Source organism: Phaethon lepturus, unplaced genomic scaffold (genome assembly GCF_000687285.1).
Source record: "Phaethon lepturus isolate BGI_N335 unplaced genomic scaffold, ASM68728v1 scaffold52373, whole genome shotgun sequence".
Lineage (NCBI taxonomy): Eukaryota > Metazoa > Chordata > Aves > Phaethontiformes > Phaethontidae > Phaethon > Phaethon lepturus.
The window spans coordinates 13,360-31,239 of NW_010532233.1; the positions used below are offsets into that span (position 1 = coordinate 13,360).

Sequence of the window (17,880 nt, forward strand, 5' to 3'; positions counted from 1 at the left end):
ATGCAGGAAATCAACCCTATTTCTGTCATGAATCAGGAAATTAGTTTGCTTGCTATTTGATTCTGCTGGGTTTCCCACACACATTACACAGCTACTTCCTAGAACTCTGTAAACAGCTTTCTAGACTTTGTGGTTTTCCTACTACTTCTTGATTCATGTATACAATTATTTTTCTTCTGTGCTTTCTGATGTATTATTTGAGTGCCTGGCATTTTAGAAATTACATGTAAGAGCCTAGAGGACACTGGGTTGAATGATGGCAGGGAGAAGGCGGGCAGAAAGAGGGTGTAAAATAGAGCAAGACCCAAGAGAGCTCTTGAGGTATTACTGACAAACAGGATACTAAGAAGGTTTTATGAATTACATTAAAACGCAATAGGAGGAAGGGGAATGGCATGTTTATTTGAACAGAGAGGAGGAAGAAGTGAGGCACCTATGGACTGCCAGGTCCAGGACTGCCTCGGAACTGAGGCAGTGACTGCAGGAGGCCTGAGCAGCAACCTTTTCCTTTCCCCTCTCCTCGGGGCTGGCAGTGGTGCTATCTGAGACTCTGCCCTCTGGGCCATTGGCTATTAATAACCGCAGGATGCCTCTGCGAGCAGCCCTCAGGAGTCAAATTCACAGCACTTCGCATCAGCACTCTGTGCTGGGCAGAGCTTGCCTGCGCCCAGGCACTGTGGGTGAGCAGGGCTGCTGGACAAGACTCCTCAGCAGCACCCAGAGACAGGTTGGGAGGAAGCAACCCACTGCCGAGCTCTGGGGTGGGTGTGTGAGCTGGTCTGAGCCTGGCACTGCAAGCCTGAGGTGAGTTGACTGGGCAGCAAAATAGTTTAGAGCAGGTGCTGGAGAGCATAAAGATCGGTTTGGTTTGCAGCAAGAACAAGGAAAGGACTGCTGCAAAGGCCAATGCAAAGAAAAAGAAAGAGGAATTGCACCAAGGGATAGAGCTCAGGGGAGAAAAGGATAATTGTGGCCCTGGCTTTATGTATGGTATATGGGAGGATGGGGACTGAGGCTCCAGTAGCCTCCCTGTGGTGGGGTGGCTGAAAGGGCAGTAGTCCCAATGTAGCTCTGGAGCCTGTCCATAGTGAAAGACTGCTGCCCTTTCCTTATGCTAGACCAATTGCATGCAGCAGGCGTTCCACTCCTCAGTCCTGCTGGATTAGTAAAGGAGGATAGCAGAATGGGATGGATATTCCCTTGCTGCTCCTTGGAATTGGTGTCCTAGGGGAGCATAGTTCCCCACCAGGGCCAGCCCTTTCTGCCTTGCCCCAGGGAGTCCATGTTTGGGGCATACAGATGATTTCCCTCTGTTTTGCCAGTCTTATGACCCATCAGATGGGCCATAACCTCCCACCCCCCATCTGCTGGCAGCATTGCCCCTTTCCTGTCAAGCAGGGCCTGCTTCTTTTAAATAGCCAAGCAGATGTCCCGCTGCTCGAGGAGAATGTGCAGTGCGTGCTTTATGGCTGCACCTGCTCACGCTTGCTTTGGGAATACACCAGGACGGGCTCTTCTATGATGTGAACTACTTAGGCAGCATCTCAGTAAAAAGACAAGCTTGGAAATCTGAAAAAAAAACCTAATCCAAGAGAGTATCTGCCAATGTGATTGGAGCTGGTTTGCTGCGGCTGGGCTTCTTTTAGCAGTCATCATCACCTTATCACGTGAAAATCATGTTGCAAAAGGAGTAATGGTGGAATGAAACTGTAAAATACATAGGAGATAAATATGTCTTGATCACAACAAGGGCAGTGTACAAACACCTAGACCCAGCTGTTTGCTTGCTAGTTTTAAAATATAACTCAGAGTTCAATGTCTTCAGTTCTGAAATTTTAAGCAACTACAGTGCAAAGAAGCCCAAGGACAAAGATGGTGATTGCCTGCTATTTAGCTGAAGCCGACAAGACTTTGCTCATTTTTATTTGTATTGTGTTGTATTGTATTAGGTGAAGATCTGTCCCCCTGTATGCTGTTTGGGCACATACAGTGCTAAAGCGAAGGCAAGACATTTGCCATACTTATATTATGTGTGGTAACCCCCATGAAGGACTCTGAGAAGCTTCCTGAAGTGTAATTGCTGAGATTTCTCCTAATTTTTCCTGACTTTGCAGTACAAATCTATCATCCTTTCTGGAGACAGAGGTGGGGAACAGTGTACAAGAAGAAATCTCCCTCTTCCCCTCCTCCCCTCTCCAAAATCTAATACGTAAGATACAGGTACGAGTGACTTCCAACAACTTGGGCAAACAACTTTAACAAGTTTGCCTGTGCCTTCTTCCTCCAGTCCTTCTGTAACAAAACAGTAGCAGTCATAAAAGACAAAAATACTTAGAGTTTTGATTTGTTTCTTCTTTTTTTTTTTCCCCAGAACTTCCAGTCTAGTGGTTTCCTGAATACCTATTCCAATTCTAACAGGACTATCTAAATAACCAAACGAAGTTTGCACATTATTCAAAATGCTCCCAAATAACTCATGGACAGACCCAAAATCCTTATAGAAAAATATGTATTACCACCTAATGATAACAGCATGGTATTACAGTATGTTATGATAAGAGTAAATTTTCAAACTGACATTCTGTTACTGCAGCACAAGATGATAACAGAGTACCACTCTGGCAGATGTGGGTGCTGGGAGACTGCCATGTTGCAATTAAAATGCCTATTTTGGATGACAATGTTATATGGCACCTTGGCACTGCTTCTGCTGTGATCTGCTGCCATATTTCCTGTCATAATGCTAAGTCTCCAGAGAACACCACAATGGCCTGCTGATGATATTCTGTATGGGATGATACCATTTACTAGCTCCTTCATGTGGAAGGTATGGAAAAGAACCTGTGTGTGAAATGAAGGCTGTGCATCTCTTAAATTTAGGTGGCAACTAAAAGAGACGAAAGAAATACCTTTCCAGTGTTTCATTCTCCATTTCCTTGTGTGTTTAGAGCAAAGCAAAGAACCCTTTGTGGGAATGCCCCTTGCAGGGACTCCTGCTCCTCTTAAAAGGAAAAAGTCCACTAAACTCACTGGGAAGCTGACACGGGAAGGTAAGATATGCAAAACTGCACATGTGAGAATTGTTTGGATTTCAACCTGAATTTCAGTCTTTAACATTTCACACCCTGTATGACTGAATTCCCAGAAGAAGACATGCAGTTAACATATCAGGAGGCAGAGCCATAAGTATTACTAAAGCTCAGCCTTCAATCACATTTTTCTAACATTACTGTTCAAAAGCATTGCACACACATTCAGGTCAGATGTTGCTCTAGATTACACTTTGTAAACTCACATTCTCCTGCAGCATTAATTTGGATGCACACCAGTGTGAACAGAAAGAGAGCATGATCTTTTACGAGTATCAATGTTGCAATGCGTAGTTATAGCCTATGTTTTTCTCTTATAACCATTGTTTCTAATTTGCTTTTTCTCTGTGTGAGAGAATTCCTTTGATTCCAGCACTCATTAGTTGAAAAAGTCAAAGTCTCTTAGAGGGGGTAATACAGCAGGAAGAATATAACTTGGGACACTTTTCTTTCTACAGAATACCTGTGTATTGGGTAAGGTGACTTTTAATTAACAGTGATATCCTTATCTTCTCTTTACTTTTGACAGCATGGGGAAGGTTTTTAGAGGTTTTGGAAAGTAATAAGTCAGTGCTGTCCCTTTCTTCAGCCCCCAAAAAGTGCTATAGAAACTTCTTTGCTAGGGTACAGGTATACCTTTCTTTGTTTGTCCCTAATCCTTTATTCAAGTAAACGAGTAAGTAAAAATCCAGTTTTCACTTAAAAGGTATTTCCTCCTGTGCTATGAAATAGTGCTATATAGAAGTGGCTTGCTAAAAAAAATAATAATTACTTCAGAGAAATTCTAATAAAATAAATGGGCTTATACCAATTTTATACCAGTTTAAGGATGGCTCTGCTGTAAATAAGATGTCGAGGTGGATAAGTGGTCTTAACCTTGCTTAATACAGAAAAAAGAAAGCCTAGGAAAAGTTGCTTGTTTCTGAATGAAAAGCTTTAACTGCATTTCTGCAAGATTTTTACACTGAAAATGTGTGAATCCATCGCTTTGATGGAGAATTGGTGATACCAAATTAAATGGAAAATGACTTACCAAGTAACCAGCGTATTATACTTCAAGAGAACTTAAAATACTTTTTCGTTTAAAAATTCTCCTTAAATGAACAAAAAACTATAACAACACTGAATCTTGCTGTGGTTTCAGGATAAAGTTTAAACGAAAGCACACCAGAGTTGTCTTTATTTATTATACGTCAGCCCAATCTGAAATGCTGACTGCCATTCATCTAATTCCAGAGGAGAGGCGGCGAGTGTAGGGCAGTAACCAGACAAGGCAGTGGTGCATTCTGAGGGAGTACTAAGGAATCCTGCTGCACTGACTGAGGTGCTGCAGATGTGGGACACATGCATCCAGCTCCACCCTTATGCAACTCTTCTCTGTGCAGATTTGGCTTGATTGCAATCCAGAGTAAATTCCACTCATCTATATCCAAAGCATCATGAATGTAAAAATTTGGTGCATAGGTTATTTCCTAAAAATTTAAGTTAGAAGAGAATTTGGCTGCTTTGAAGTCACTACTGATGCTTGGAAGGAATGGACAAGAGATTTGGACCAGAGCACTTCCTAAAGCATCTTATTTCATATGTTTTATAGTCATGCCGCAAGAGGTGTCCAAGCTGAACCTGGGGAAGAAGATCAGCATCCCCAGAGATGTGATGCTAGAAGAGCTTTCTCTCCTCACTAACAAAGGATCCAAGATGTTCAAATTACGTCAGCTGAGGGTGGAGAAGTTCATTTATGAGAATAACCCTGATGCCTTCACCGACAATTCTGTGGTAGGTTGGAGATTAAAACTAAAAAGCTGCTCCATACACCCAGGGAAACCAGGAATGGAGTCTGCCCAAGCTCTCCTCTGCCTGTATGTGCATGGGCTGGGAGAGGGACAGGATCTACTGGCAAAGAAGTGCAGGAAAAAGCCAAAATTATATAAACACACAAGTTTTATTTCCCTTTGGCAGCAGCATTAGTTTCCTTTGGTAAATACTGGGTATCGCATATGCAGGTACTTGATACCTCATGCAGAAGCATGAGAAAATTCAGTACTGAGTGCTGAGGGAGGACTGCATGTTCAGCAAGTGTTCAGAGCTGCACAGAGCAGGACTAATTGTTTCCGTACCCATTCCATTTCTTCTTTGCAAAATCAAAAGGATGCATCCAGGTCCGAGTTCAGCTCCCGTAGGTGCAGTTCTATTTTTAGCGTAGGATACACTTTTATGCTTCCTGCTGGGGAGAGTCATGGAATCATAGAATCATACAATAGTTTGCGTTGGAAGGGACCTTTAAAGGTCATCTAGTCCAAACCCCCTGCAATGAGCAGGGACATCTTCAACTAGGTCAGAAATGAGTCCTCTGCTCATTTATGCAAGAAGTTCCATAAATGAAAATTCAGACAGAAACCTCTAATCTGATACTGCAATGTTTATTTGCTAGTTTATTTGCTAGAAGCAATGTTTGTTTTCTTCTAAAGTATCTTCCCATCAGATATAGTGTATAAATTCAGACATTTTTTTTTCCCTTTCCCATGAGTTAGTACTGTTATTTAATCTTTGAACTCCTCTCTACAGTTAGTTGCCTGATGTAAAGTCTTTTGAAGATCCTTAAACTTTTACAAATGAAGTTCTCTCGTCACATGATCGTCAACAGTTCCATAAAACAAAGAGAAAATATTTCAGGTGCATATGCATTTTGATGCAGCATCTCCTCTTCTGATGTTCTTTAAAATTTATTTGGTGTCATTTAATCCCTTTATGGCATCTATTTTTCAGTCCAGGGAAACTCAAGCAAAATAATAGAAGTCAAGCTGAAGAAAATGTTCTGCCAAACAAAATCACACTATTTTTTAGCCCTCTGATGTTTTCAAAAGCAGCAATAAGTAAACCTTTGTAGTTCACTTCTAAAAATGACACTTTGGGAAGCAGGATGTGGAAAGATGCCTGAAAAAAAAGAAGTCATTACAATTACAACAGTAGGTCAGATCAGGGATGACAGACCAGACATATAGCAAGCATATCCGGTGGCGTTAGACCTTGGGCAGTTTCTTCATCTCTTTATGCCTTAGGTAGTTCATCTCTTCAGTGAGCTATCTCCTAGAGAGGATGTGAGAATGAATGGTGTGTTGAACTTTGGCCTCTTCAGATGAAAATCCTAGAGAAATGCAAGCTGTTTTTATAAATACTCAGCAATTTCAGAGCTCCTAAAACATGAAGGACAAGTTCATATGTCAGAATCTGCTGCAGTGAGGAGGAGTGAGAAAATAATAAGGTGAGGGAATAAAAAGGCTGAAGTCCAAACTTTCAAAAATTTGAGTGTGCCACTTAAGAGTGTCCAATCAAAGAAATACAAAGTGAATTAGTTGTGACAAACGTGACTCAAAACTGAACATGCACAGAGTTCATCCAAGACTGACATTACAAAAGCTGATGACAATTGCTTCTTTTCTGTTAGCTGTTTTTCCTACTTTGTTTATTCATCCACGTCTGATATTCACTCCATACTGTTTCTGTAGTGAAACTCTCCCTCTATTCTGTAAGAAAGCCCCTGCTACCCTGCTCTTGGAGCAAGACTGTAAGATACTGTGCTGCAGAGAAATGTATTTGAGGGTTAGATAAGACCCTAACAAGGTCTAGGATTTTCTTCATGGCTTTGCTATATGAGAACAATGGCATGGTCTCCCAACAGCAGTTGGTACTCTGCTTTAAAATCCTCCATCATGCACTTTCAGGGCTATCTTTTCTCCACATTCACGGTACAGATAAAAAAACTCCATTGGTCTGTGCAGGAAGACTTCGGTCTGCCCCAAAGCCCTCGATCGGGGCCAGCTTAGCAGGATCACAAACATAATTGTTATAATTTGTTGGCTGCCCTGTGTGCTCTGTGCAAGGACTCTGCCAGGCTGCATCCACTGCCTCTGTGGATAACTATTCTCATTACCGCAGCCAGCATGAATTAGCACCTTTGCTGGCAGTCAGATCAGTGAGAAGAAAAGCTGAGCGATCAGCGCAACTGAGCCATCCTCTCAGAGAGATGGGTGGGTAAAGGCAACAGGTCTGTGGCCTCACTGCTATCTTCCAAACCATCAGAACAGTGCCTGACCTTAGCACCAAACAACTTTCATCAAAAAGCCCTTTTGATTACAGTATTTGATTAGCTTTCTGTTCCTTTCCTTTCTTGCTCCTGGCTCTGCTCAAAGGCTTAAACAAAAGCGAACTGTGGGAGGAAGATAATGGCAGAGGAAAGAATTCCTATTACTACTTCCAGTTACTTCCCCCTACAGTTAATTTTCATGTCCTTTGCTCCCCATCCCAAAGAAGTCCTTGTGCTTTTAAGGCTGTGGGACAATGAAGGTATTTAAAGCCAGTGATGTGTTTTCTGCTTTTATATCATAGATTTCTTAACTGTCTTAGAATATTCTCAGGACACACTTAGCAAAGCAGGGCAAGAAAGGGCTGTGATGGAGTACAGATTGTTTCTTTCCTCAAAAAAACAGTTTAACAGCAAGATAATGTAATATAAAAACACAAAAAAGAGAAAGGTTATTACAAATAAATCCAAACCATATAAAGGGTCCCAGAATAGCCTGTGCTGTAGCCATAAGCCTTCCACACAAGGTAGACGATTTCAGCAGTCACGTGTCATCGATCCATCCTCCAGCTTCTCTTCTCCTCCTTCTCCTCCACCCAAACCACCACACTGGACAACCAGATCACTCTCCTTACTTTTAGCGGAGAAAACATATGTATTGTGTGTGCGTGAATGTCAGACAGCTCCATGCAGAAGTGAGAACCTGCCACTCTCTGTATCACTGCTGCAGCTCCACCCATCCAGTGAAAAGCAAACAGTAGCTGAACACACGGTCAAAAGGACTGACCATTCCCAACATGAGCAAAATGAAATGCACTACCTACTGTATAGCCATATTCAATCTTGTGACCCTCTTCTCTTGCAAATATACAGTACAAGGGGATGTTTTTTGGGAGGGCTGAGTTTGACACTTCTAGCACACTGATATGCTGCTGAACAGGGAGAGTTTATGTCGTGTCCTCCCTGTTGGTGCTGTGCTGGAGAAGCTGGGCTCTGCTGAGCCCTGTCTAGTGAATCAGAAGAAGGATTTCTTCTCCTCATGCCAGGCTGTGCTAGCCTGTAACAGGACCTGTGGTTCTCTCCATGTCTCAGAGGATATTATCAACTTCACTGTGGAGCTGCAAGATGTAATTTATTACTGACTAAAGACCATCATGAAATCGTACCTTGCTATGTGCTCTGTTACTGTAGCATCTGACCAACTATAGCATGAAGGAAATTACTACATGTATGTTTTAAAGGTGAAACTGAACCATGGGGTAGATTAACAAATCACACAAAGTAATAGAGAGGGTCTCAGTCTTATCTCTGGGTCTCCTAAATCCCACTTTACTGTTCAGCAATTACATCAGCAGTTCACAGACCTTTCCTTTACTCCATAATGTTAAACTGTTTGGCCTTAAAGACATCAAGATCATGTGAAACTATGTTTCTTAGCCTTACAGCCCCACTCAGTATTGCTGTAACTCCTCTGAAGGTCCCACCTTCGCTTTGGAAACCTCTGTGTAAGACTTTCCTGCTATCATCAAGTGGAAACTGAAAACAAAACCATAGTTATGCTTTTGGGGTGTTGCTGTTATGCTGTTTTTCTTCCAGTAAGGACCCTTTAGAATATTCTTTCTGTTAGTCAAAACCTGTGGCCTGATTTGGGTTACATGCAAGAGACAGTTTATAGAAAGACTTGATTTGCCTCTTTTGTTTTTCCTCTTTCTGCTTTACCTACCAGATACTGAATTAAAACCATTAGGAAGGTGGAATAACCGATATTTGAGTAGACAATTATCAGTAGTAGTACATCAAAAAAACCCAGACCTACAAACAAAAAACCCCACCCTGATACTTTCTCAGACTCACCCACAAGTTAAAATAAATGCAGTTTCCACATCTCAGTAACGCTTGTATGAAAACAAGCTGAACATATGTTGGCAAGTAATTTCTGCTGGACTTCAGGTCAAGAGGTCTCTTCAGATAAGATAAGCCACCAAATGTGAAACAAAACATAGGAAGTGAAAAAGGGTTAAAGAATTGGATTACTGTTCTTCTGGATAATGGCAGGAGTTACCCTGTATTCCTTTTGCTGCTAACCAAGAACTCTGAGGAGTAAGCAGAAGGGCAGGAAGAAAATTTAAGTAGTTCTGTTACAGCGCCAAAAGTGGTGCTTCACAGCAGACAGAAGTACACAAACAACCTGCCTCTAAGATCTTACATGTTAAATAGGCAGACATGATACAGCATGTGAAAAAAAGCATAAGGACAGAGGAACAGAGATGTTATCATGCAGCTACTTGGTTTAAAGTGCAAGCGTGCACTGATGGCTCTGTTTGACCCTTATGTACTGAGAAGAATGCCAATGAAGATGACTGGAGGTAGGGTTAAAGGGAAAATGGTAGGAAAAGCATTCTTTCTAGGAAGTCTGTTCCGCAGGGAATATTAAACCTCTTGAACAAACATTAGAGGATAACCACAAGCTGAGCTATAAGAGAGTCTCAGGTTATGACCTATGTGGAGTGAGCCAGCTGAGATGTAACTTTTCTAACAAAATCAGCCTTGCTGTACTGGATTAGTGCAGAAGAGCTAGAGACCCCAACTATACTAAAAGCTGTGAAAGAGAGAACATGAAGTCTGATGCCTTTTTGCACAAGAAGTGACTGGTGTGGAAACAGCAGAATGACAGAGAGGAAGAGCCTTTTATTTTCCACAGCAGTTTGTTGGAGCACTGTGAGAAAACTTCGGACCAAAATTCTGAAACTCAGTTTCCTTCAACCACAAAGAAAATGCAGCAAGGATGATATATAATATACAAATAAGATATAAATAATTTTCGGTAGTAGATAAAAATTCTCATTATTTAGATGGATAAATTCAGGCATAGTGGTGAAAAATAATTTGCCTAAGCTTAAACAGCAAGTCAGAAGTAGACCTCGAAATAGAAAGCAGGAGCGCAACCCACTGAACTCTGCCTCTTGGGGGAGCATATTTAAAAAAAATACTAGCTTAAGACACTGAGCAGCTGAGGTTATTTTTTATTTTCATGCTTTTCTTTTAAAGTGAATCACAGGTTTAAGGCTGTGCAACTCCAAATTAAGGACCAAGACACACACTTTGATAAAAACAGCAGACAGTCTATGAGACTCTCTAAGTGTCTGAATTTTAAATCTCCCATCTCACCATTAAGGAGCATTTGACTGGCTGCCACTGAGAGGACGCAGTCACAGTAACTTCAGAAGTGTTAGTAACCACATTGGCATCAAACCTTTGGGAAGCTCTTGATCAGTGAGGTGGAAATAGAAACACATTTGGTGGCCTCAATCATTCTCTTTAGGGTACAGCAAGAAGCTGACGGGAAGCACATGGTGTCTCCTCCTGGGGACTGCCTGCAGTAATGTCAGGGCCTTGAGATACTTAGAGATCTCAGCTCCATTAGTTGGATCATCTTTCATTATTTACTTTTCATGAGATGCAGCAGCTCTAGAGAATTCAGAATTCATCCACTTAGGTACTCAGCCTGCAGGATCAGACTCTTACTAGCACTAAGGACTTCAAAGACATGAGCCCAATTTGTTTAGCCATCCCAGGGGACTAAACAACACATGAACTTGCCACAGTCATTCTCATGTTAGAGTGGATTTAGGGATGCCCGGGGACTGATAACATCCACTACCTCCAGCAATGCACAGAAAGGGCAGACCCCACCACAAAGGGACTTTATGATCTGCCCCCAGAGCCAACAGAAGAAGGTTATCATCCTTCTCAGTTGACACTCACGGACTTCTCTCCTGGGACTTCCACCAACAGCATGAATCAACCCTAACTGAGAAGTCAGTTTGCTGATGTGAATATGCATATATGTAAAAGCTCCACATCCTGTTAGCAATGGCTCAAGACATGCATTCCCCTCAATGCATTCCCCTCAAGTGTAAGCCGCATTTCACTCTGAACACCCTGACCAGAGGCATGCTGTAAGTACTGGAAACAAGGCTGCACCTACCCTGCTTTGACTATGTTGAGACTCCTGCCTGAGGCTGCCATTCCTGAGCTCCGCTCTTTTGGAATGAGCTCCTTTGAATCCACTGAGGTTCAAGACTGCAAAAATATGAATTTGCCTTTGTCTCCTGTTATAGAAAAAGAAGATTCTCCTATTAATTTCAGCTAAGACAATCTATTGGTGGTCAAAACTAAAGAAAACTGTATTTTTATTCTAGCAGGAGTATAGTCTGCGGTATTGCATGGAAAATGGGTCTTTCCTACATCTGAATGGAGATGTCTGCCAAACATAGGATGTTTTTGCAGCAGGTCCATGAAGAATTATGAACTAACCTGAGACTCATCAAACTAATTTAATTTGCAGCTAAATAAGATTTAGGTGTGGCTTTCCCGAGGCAGACTTTGTGTTTCAAAGAAACTTCACTCCTGCTTTAGTAATAATACTGCAATTTAAAATATCATCAGATGACAATGATGTCCCTTCCTGGTCACATCAAATACTGCTGTGCACAAAATCCAACCAGCTCTTTTTACTGCAGCTCATGTTATGCTGATATTTTGTGACTTTTTTTTTTTTCCCCAGGAGAGTGCATGTAAGTAACCAGAGGAAAAAGAGAAATAAGCATTTAATTCTCAGGAAGGGCACACAGCATGGATGAAACTTGAAGGAAAACAGATGCAAATCCTGTTTTGAAATCACTGAGCAAATCAGTAGAAGCATTAACCTTGCATATATATTAACGTTTTGAGAATAACCTCATTCTGACCCCTAGTCCTCAAAAAACCCTTTTTCTCAGTTTGCCTTTTTACAGCTACATAGCTCCCACGCGTAATTGAACAGATTGCCCTGCTAGCTCCTGTGTAAGCTTAATGCTCACAATCCTCTTCCTTCTCTGTGCTTCCTGACATTCAGGGGAACATTATCTCCTCTGTTCCTAAAAAGGGAATTCCCTACAGCTAGGAGAGAAGGACAGACAGTCCCTAAAGGCCCTGGGGGCACCAGCTCTGCCACTTCAGCCTGCTGCTGGCTGCCTGCCTGGGCTGCAGCCTGGTGACCTGCTGTGAAACCCTGGACACTGTTGCTGGAGACACAGGGAGCAGAGTGTTAGATAATTCTACCTTGAGCCTTGTGGGGTTTTCACTTCTTATCTATTTTTAGCTGCCCAAACAGCTGGCCTTGGAAGCCTGTTTACAGCCTGGAAAGCTTCCTTTTGCTAAACTGTACTAGGTGGAAGAACTCTGAGAAGGCCTTAACCCTTTGAGAGCCAGCCCTGAGGTTGCACTCTTGTCTCCCATTGACTGCCCGAGATGAATTTATACAAGCAGAATTGCAGCATGAGGAACCACAGGTTCATTTACTTCAACTGTATTCGTTACATCTTTGTGCACCTTTAGCCAATCTAGTCCAACAGGAAAGACCATATGTGATATCTAACTCAAGTTACTTGTATTATAGAGCTGTGTGGGCTGTCATACACAAGATACACTTTTTTTGTATCTTACAGGAGTCCAGCTTTGATGTCACTTATGACCAATACATAAAACATATTTTCTGAACATATTATATCAGTTTCTGTTCCACAGAAGTATTTATTAAATTGCTGTGTGCAAAGACAGGACCTTGTGCTGGCACCAGAGGGTCTATAAAACCTGCATGGACTGTTTGCTCTATCACTATGTACTGCAGGGATTGTGCCTTCTAGCCTGCACTGAGGAGTGTGGACAGCCTGGACAATAAGACCAACTTGATTTTACTGATGGATACAGCTTTCCTTCTTGCGTTGTTGCTGGTTAGATTTGGTTCGTTAATACACATATTGGTACAAACAAAACTCTTCTTTTTTGTCATTTTCCTCTTGTGGTCTCCAGGAAATCTTTCATGTGTTCCCAAGCTATTTCTTCAGTCTTTCTCAATGTGTAGATACCCCTCCCCATGCAGACCTTCATGTATATGGAACACAGACATATGGTATTTTATGTTGTCACAGGTACCCTGCTGTTCTGGTGCCCTGTAACAGTTCTTACACTGTAATCGATCTGGGCTCGATTTTGAAACTTTGCTGGGCTATCTTAACCTTGACATGAAAACACTTCCTATTTCTTGTCCAGCTTGCTTCCCCAAGGGTTAGCCAATGTATCTCTCTCTGGACCTTTACCTGTATTTCCTTTTCCTTCCTCCTGTATTTCATACCGATCACTGTTGGGGACAACACACAGATCCCTCTCTTCTCTCCCTGATCATATAAAATGACCATGAGGTGTCCATTAAAAGGTGTGCTTCCATTGCCCTTGCTGCTGTCCTACAACTGCTCCTATACTGAATATAGAGAATAACTCACATGAAGTTCTGCCACTGGTTTTGTAACTGAGACACAAAACTGGTCAGATCACGGGGTCTCAGGCGTTCACGTTCTGGGACCCAACCCATTAATGGACCATGTCCTGTAACAGGGATTACTGCTCTCTTTTCTCCTGCCCTAGGATCACTTTCAGAAGTTCATCCCACCAGGAGGGCATTACGGGGAAGATGCTCATGGCTATGCCCATGGGCGGATGGTAGGAGGAGTGACAGCTGGGCAGCATGGCTCCAGTAAGCAGCAGTATCCCGCTGTTCCTCCTAGGCCTGGAAGCAAAGGCGGCCCTGGGGACAGCGAAGGGGAGCATGCGGGGGAATCGGCTGGAAGCGGTGGAGAAGGAGGCGATGGTACTGAGAAAGGCAAGTACCTCACTGCAAGAACAAGAAATAGCGAAAGCTATCAGAGCTTATGCCAACCTTACCCTTAGGAACAAGGAAATTAATTTGAATAACTAAGTTCCACTGCAAAGTCTAGAAAAGTTGAACTGCCTTTAGTTTGATAATTTTGTTTGCATGCTTCTGTGTTGCTCAGTCATAGGCAAGAAGCAGAAATACCTGCTTTGGCTGGACCAAAGAAATGATGGGAAACTTAACTACTGAGCTCCTAAGGTTGACACAGTAGCATACCCTTTCCTTTCACGGGTTTCACACTGACTGCTACTAGAAATAGCAGTATTAGCTCTTTAGCTCAGTAGTCTGACCAGACACATCAGTCTTCAGTTTATCAGCCCTGATTTCAAATCAAAGCTTCCACCTAAACGAACAGCACTTTTTGGATAATCTTCAGAAAGGAACAGCAATATATCTAAAAGTTATCTGGTAATCACCACTGGTCTACTGAAGCAGTATCTTTAGGAGTAAAAGTATTTTTCATTGCATTTAGTCCTTGCTTAATTTCACACTCTGTTTAGTTTGGCCAGAAGCCTCTAAAACCATATCATTTGTATGAGAATCAGCAGGTGAAATTGTTATTTTAACAGTCCCTATGGAATCTTACAACAAAAGTCAAATTTGCTTGGGAACCAGGAATCACTGTTGTAAGTGACCAAATGAGTGACTTATAAAATCCAAGGTTTTTCATTTACATTCTGGAAGAATGTGCATTTTATGTCAACATCAGGTTTTACACTTCTGGGCATCCCTGTGAAAAGGAAATCTGTGTAGACTGTCTTCTTAAAGGAGATTTTTCTCCATTGTTATCCTATTTCTGTGTGCAGGGAGAAGGCTTAACATCATCCCATAGCTTTTACTGCAGAGATGGATCCAAACTGCTTTTATTTTTCAACACTAGCAATCAATTTACTTCTAAAGTACTTACTTTAAGTCATTCACACAGAAAGAAGAGGTAGTTGGTTTTAGTTTTTTAATGAAAATGAGATTCTTGTACATGTCTGCAATTCTCTGACACCAGGAAAGCCCAGGATTTGTCAAGGACTGAAGAAAATAAGCAAAACAAAGAAAGAAGGTGTGATAAAGAAGAAAGTTTCTGATAAGAGTAATAGTGTTCATTCTTTGCCACCTACTTCATGAGGATTTTTTCTACAAACTGTAGCATCATGAAAGCACCAGAATGTCTAACTCCATTAACCTACTATTCCCATCTGACCTAATCAAGCTAAGTGGAAGTGATTGCTCAGGAGTTTTAAGGTTTCTGAAGAATCAGAATCTTAAAAATTGTGCTACATATCAATATGCAACTAATGCTCTTATTAGCAAGGTGGTATCATACACAACAGGGGGAAAAAAAAAAAGAGAGGCGCACACAGAAAACCCTTCTCTAAGCTCATTTGCTTAATGGAGCAGCCAGAAGCTAACCTAAAATTTCAGTCCATCAAGTACCTAACTTAATAGCAAAGTGCAGCTCTGTCACTGACAGGATTTTAACTTCTAGAGAGATACCCCATCATATTTTCAAACTGCTTTTAGCCATCCTGAAGTGTTTGAGACAGGCTTGTCTCTGACATCCTGGCTCAGGAGGGGAAAAATATGAATGTTTGTTCATGTAATCACGAAGAAAATGCCAACTTATAAAAATACTGATACAAGGGAGATGGTAATTTTAGAACATTCAAGAATAGACTATTAAGGAAGACATTAGTAAAGATGGTTGTCGGTTGCCAAGACCCTGAAATACAATGGTTAAAGATCAATTAGAGCCAACTTCAAAGTTTGAGCCTAGTTTTGGAGTTTACAGTCAGGGCTTTGTTTGTCCCATCTGATGATGAGGAGGAGGTTTATGTGGAGGGGTTATGTCTGCTATGATCAGACAGGGAAAAAGAGAAGTAAATTGTGAAATGAGATAGCATTTTTCCTTGTATAAAGATTTCCCCGAGGCAGTGAAAGAGATGATGAGGTAAGGACATTGGTTCTTGGCATAAGAGGTTTCTACTTGAGTGACCAGAGAAAACAATGAAAAATTAGCTTTCAAATATATGCTCTAATGCAAATTCCTGAATGAGTGGCTCTTAGACTGTGGTACACATGCTTTTGTGGATAAGGATGCAAGTGGCCTATGACAGTCTTTTTAAAGAGAAATCTAACCATAACATCTCAGACTTGATCTAGGAGTTACAGAATCTGGAGACAAAGCTGATGTCTCAACTTCAATAGCAGAATACAGAAAGGCAATGTATTTAGAGTAAGTGTCATCTAACTACAACTACAATGTTTTACCTTCCTCTGTTTACAGATGGAAAGCCAGGAGGCAAAAAAGTCACTATATTTAAAACTTATATCTCCCCCTGGGAACGAGCAATGGGTATCAGCCCTGAGGACAAAAGTCAGTTCACCATTGACTTACTATCATACAGTCCCAAAGCCGATTTCCCCCATTACAAGTCTTTTAACCGGTAAGTCTCCTTGGATATTCAATTCAGTTTATTCAGCATGAGAAAACACAATAACCTTGGCCATAGCCAACCTGTCTTGTGCAATGTAAGTAAGTTTTAGTTGCATGTAATTTTGCTTAGCACAGTCTCCTGTGGATGAAATGTTTGGAGGCCTACAAAGAGAAGATACATTAAGAGCTACAGATTTTAATGCAGCTTATAGACAGAAAACCTATGCATCAGGATAAGAGGACTTTAATCTTTTTCCCCTTTCCTTTTCACCCCATTTGACCAGGGAGATTTTGCTTGCCACTGTTTATTACTGCAGCCATTTAAATTTAAAGTTCAAGAGTTCAGGAAAAACCCTTAACAATCAGAAGCCATATACTTCACAGTACTTCAGATAAGAATCAGGACCTTCCTGTTGCTTCTGATAAGAAGTGAAAGTTTTACAAATCTTTCTAGGGCAGCAACAATTTTCTATTAACCTCTCTATATAATTTTGCCACCCACTTCCATAGCCTCAGGAGATCAGTACCCAGGACAAACCCAAATCCCACTCATTTCTGCAATAATGCAGCCTCTGCCTCCTACACGTACAGGGTACTAACAGGTGTGTGAAAGATGTATGGTTTGATGGGGATCAATGCAACAAGGCTGAAGGAAGCGCACAGGAGCAGAGAGGGTTTTTTTTGTTTTTTAATCATTTTTAGTACATAGGCTATGGATACATGTATGTTCTTGGTAAGGATTTGTTGGCCAGTCAACTGCAACAGTGGTAAAACTTACAATCCTAATAACTTTGATTATGTATTTTCTAAATCTCGTTGTTTACCTATGCTTTGTTCACTAACTCCATTTATTCCCCTATGCCAGGACTGCCATGCCTTATGGGGGTTATGAGAAAGCAGCCAAACGGATGACCTTCAAAGTGCCTCAGTTTGATATTTGCCCTTTGCTTCCAGAATCTCTCATGATATATAATCAAAATTTCAGCAACAGACCTTCCTTCAACAGAACCCCAATACCTTGGATGCCTTCAGGAGATTCCTCCGAATACCATACTGAGATTAATGTGCCAAGGAGTGGTGAAACAGAAGAGCTGTAAATCCCCACAGCCAAGGCCGCTTTTTTTTCTCAGCCCTTTCTATTTGGAAGTTGATAGTAAGGAGCTGAAAAGTGCAACTCTAGTTCTGTCAGCCCTTCCTTTCTTTTGCCCTTAGTCCAGACAAGTTCCTAGCAGGTTCTAAACTTATCTATCTTCATTGTGGTGTTAATCCATATCAGAAACAGTTTTGAGGGAAAGGAGCTTTTTACTCACCAGGGCATAAAAGGGCAAAACTAGGAAGTGTTTTTCTGTTTAGCAATGCTAAATGCTGCCTGTCTGCTCCATAATAAATCTGTTTTGTCATCTATTAACAAGTAATAAAACACCAAGAGGAGAAAAAGCTTCTGTGTTTTCTCCTTAAAATACACTGCTGAATCAATTTGGGGATTAGCAATAACACAGGTTTCAATCTCACAACTAGACTGTTAGCATGG

At 41.5% G+C, this 17,880-nt stretch overlaps 1 protein-coding gene across 2 annotated transcripts; it reads left to right on the plus strand.

Moving 5' to 3' along the window:
• The first annotated feature begins 639 nt into the window (after nucleotides 1–639).
• On the plus strand, nucleotides 640–17,518 carry MYOZ1 (myozenin 1). Of its 2 annotated transcripts, XM_010284763.1 has the most exons (6): nucleotides 696–804; nucleotides 2,949–3,050; nucleotides 4,684–4,865; nucleotides 13,636–13,870; nucleotides 16,200–16,359; nucleotides 17,215–17,518. In XM_010284763.1, the coding sequence occupies exons 2-6, from the start codon at nucleotides 2,975–2,977 to the stop codon at nucleotides 17,444–17,446; spliced, it is 885 nt and encodes a 294-aa protein (XP_010283065.1). In that variant the 5' UTR covers nucleotides 696–804; nucleotides 2,949–2,974; the 3' UTR covers nucleotides 17,447–17,518. The 2 variants fall into 2 exon arrangements, with proteins under 2 accessions (XP_010283066.1, XP_010283065.1); XM_010284764.1 differs by lacking the exon at nucleotides 2,949–3,050 and having other exon boundaries at nucleotides 640–804.
• Nucleotides 17,519–17,880: the final 362 nt, after the last annotated feature.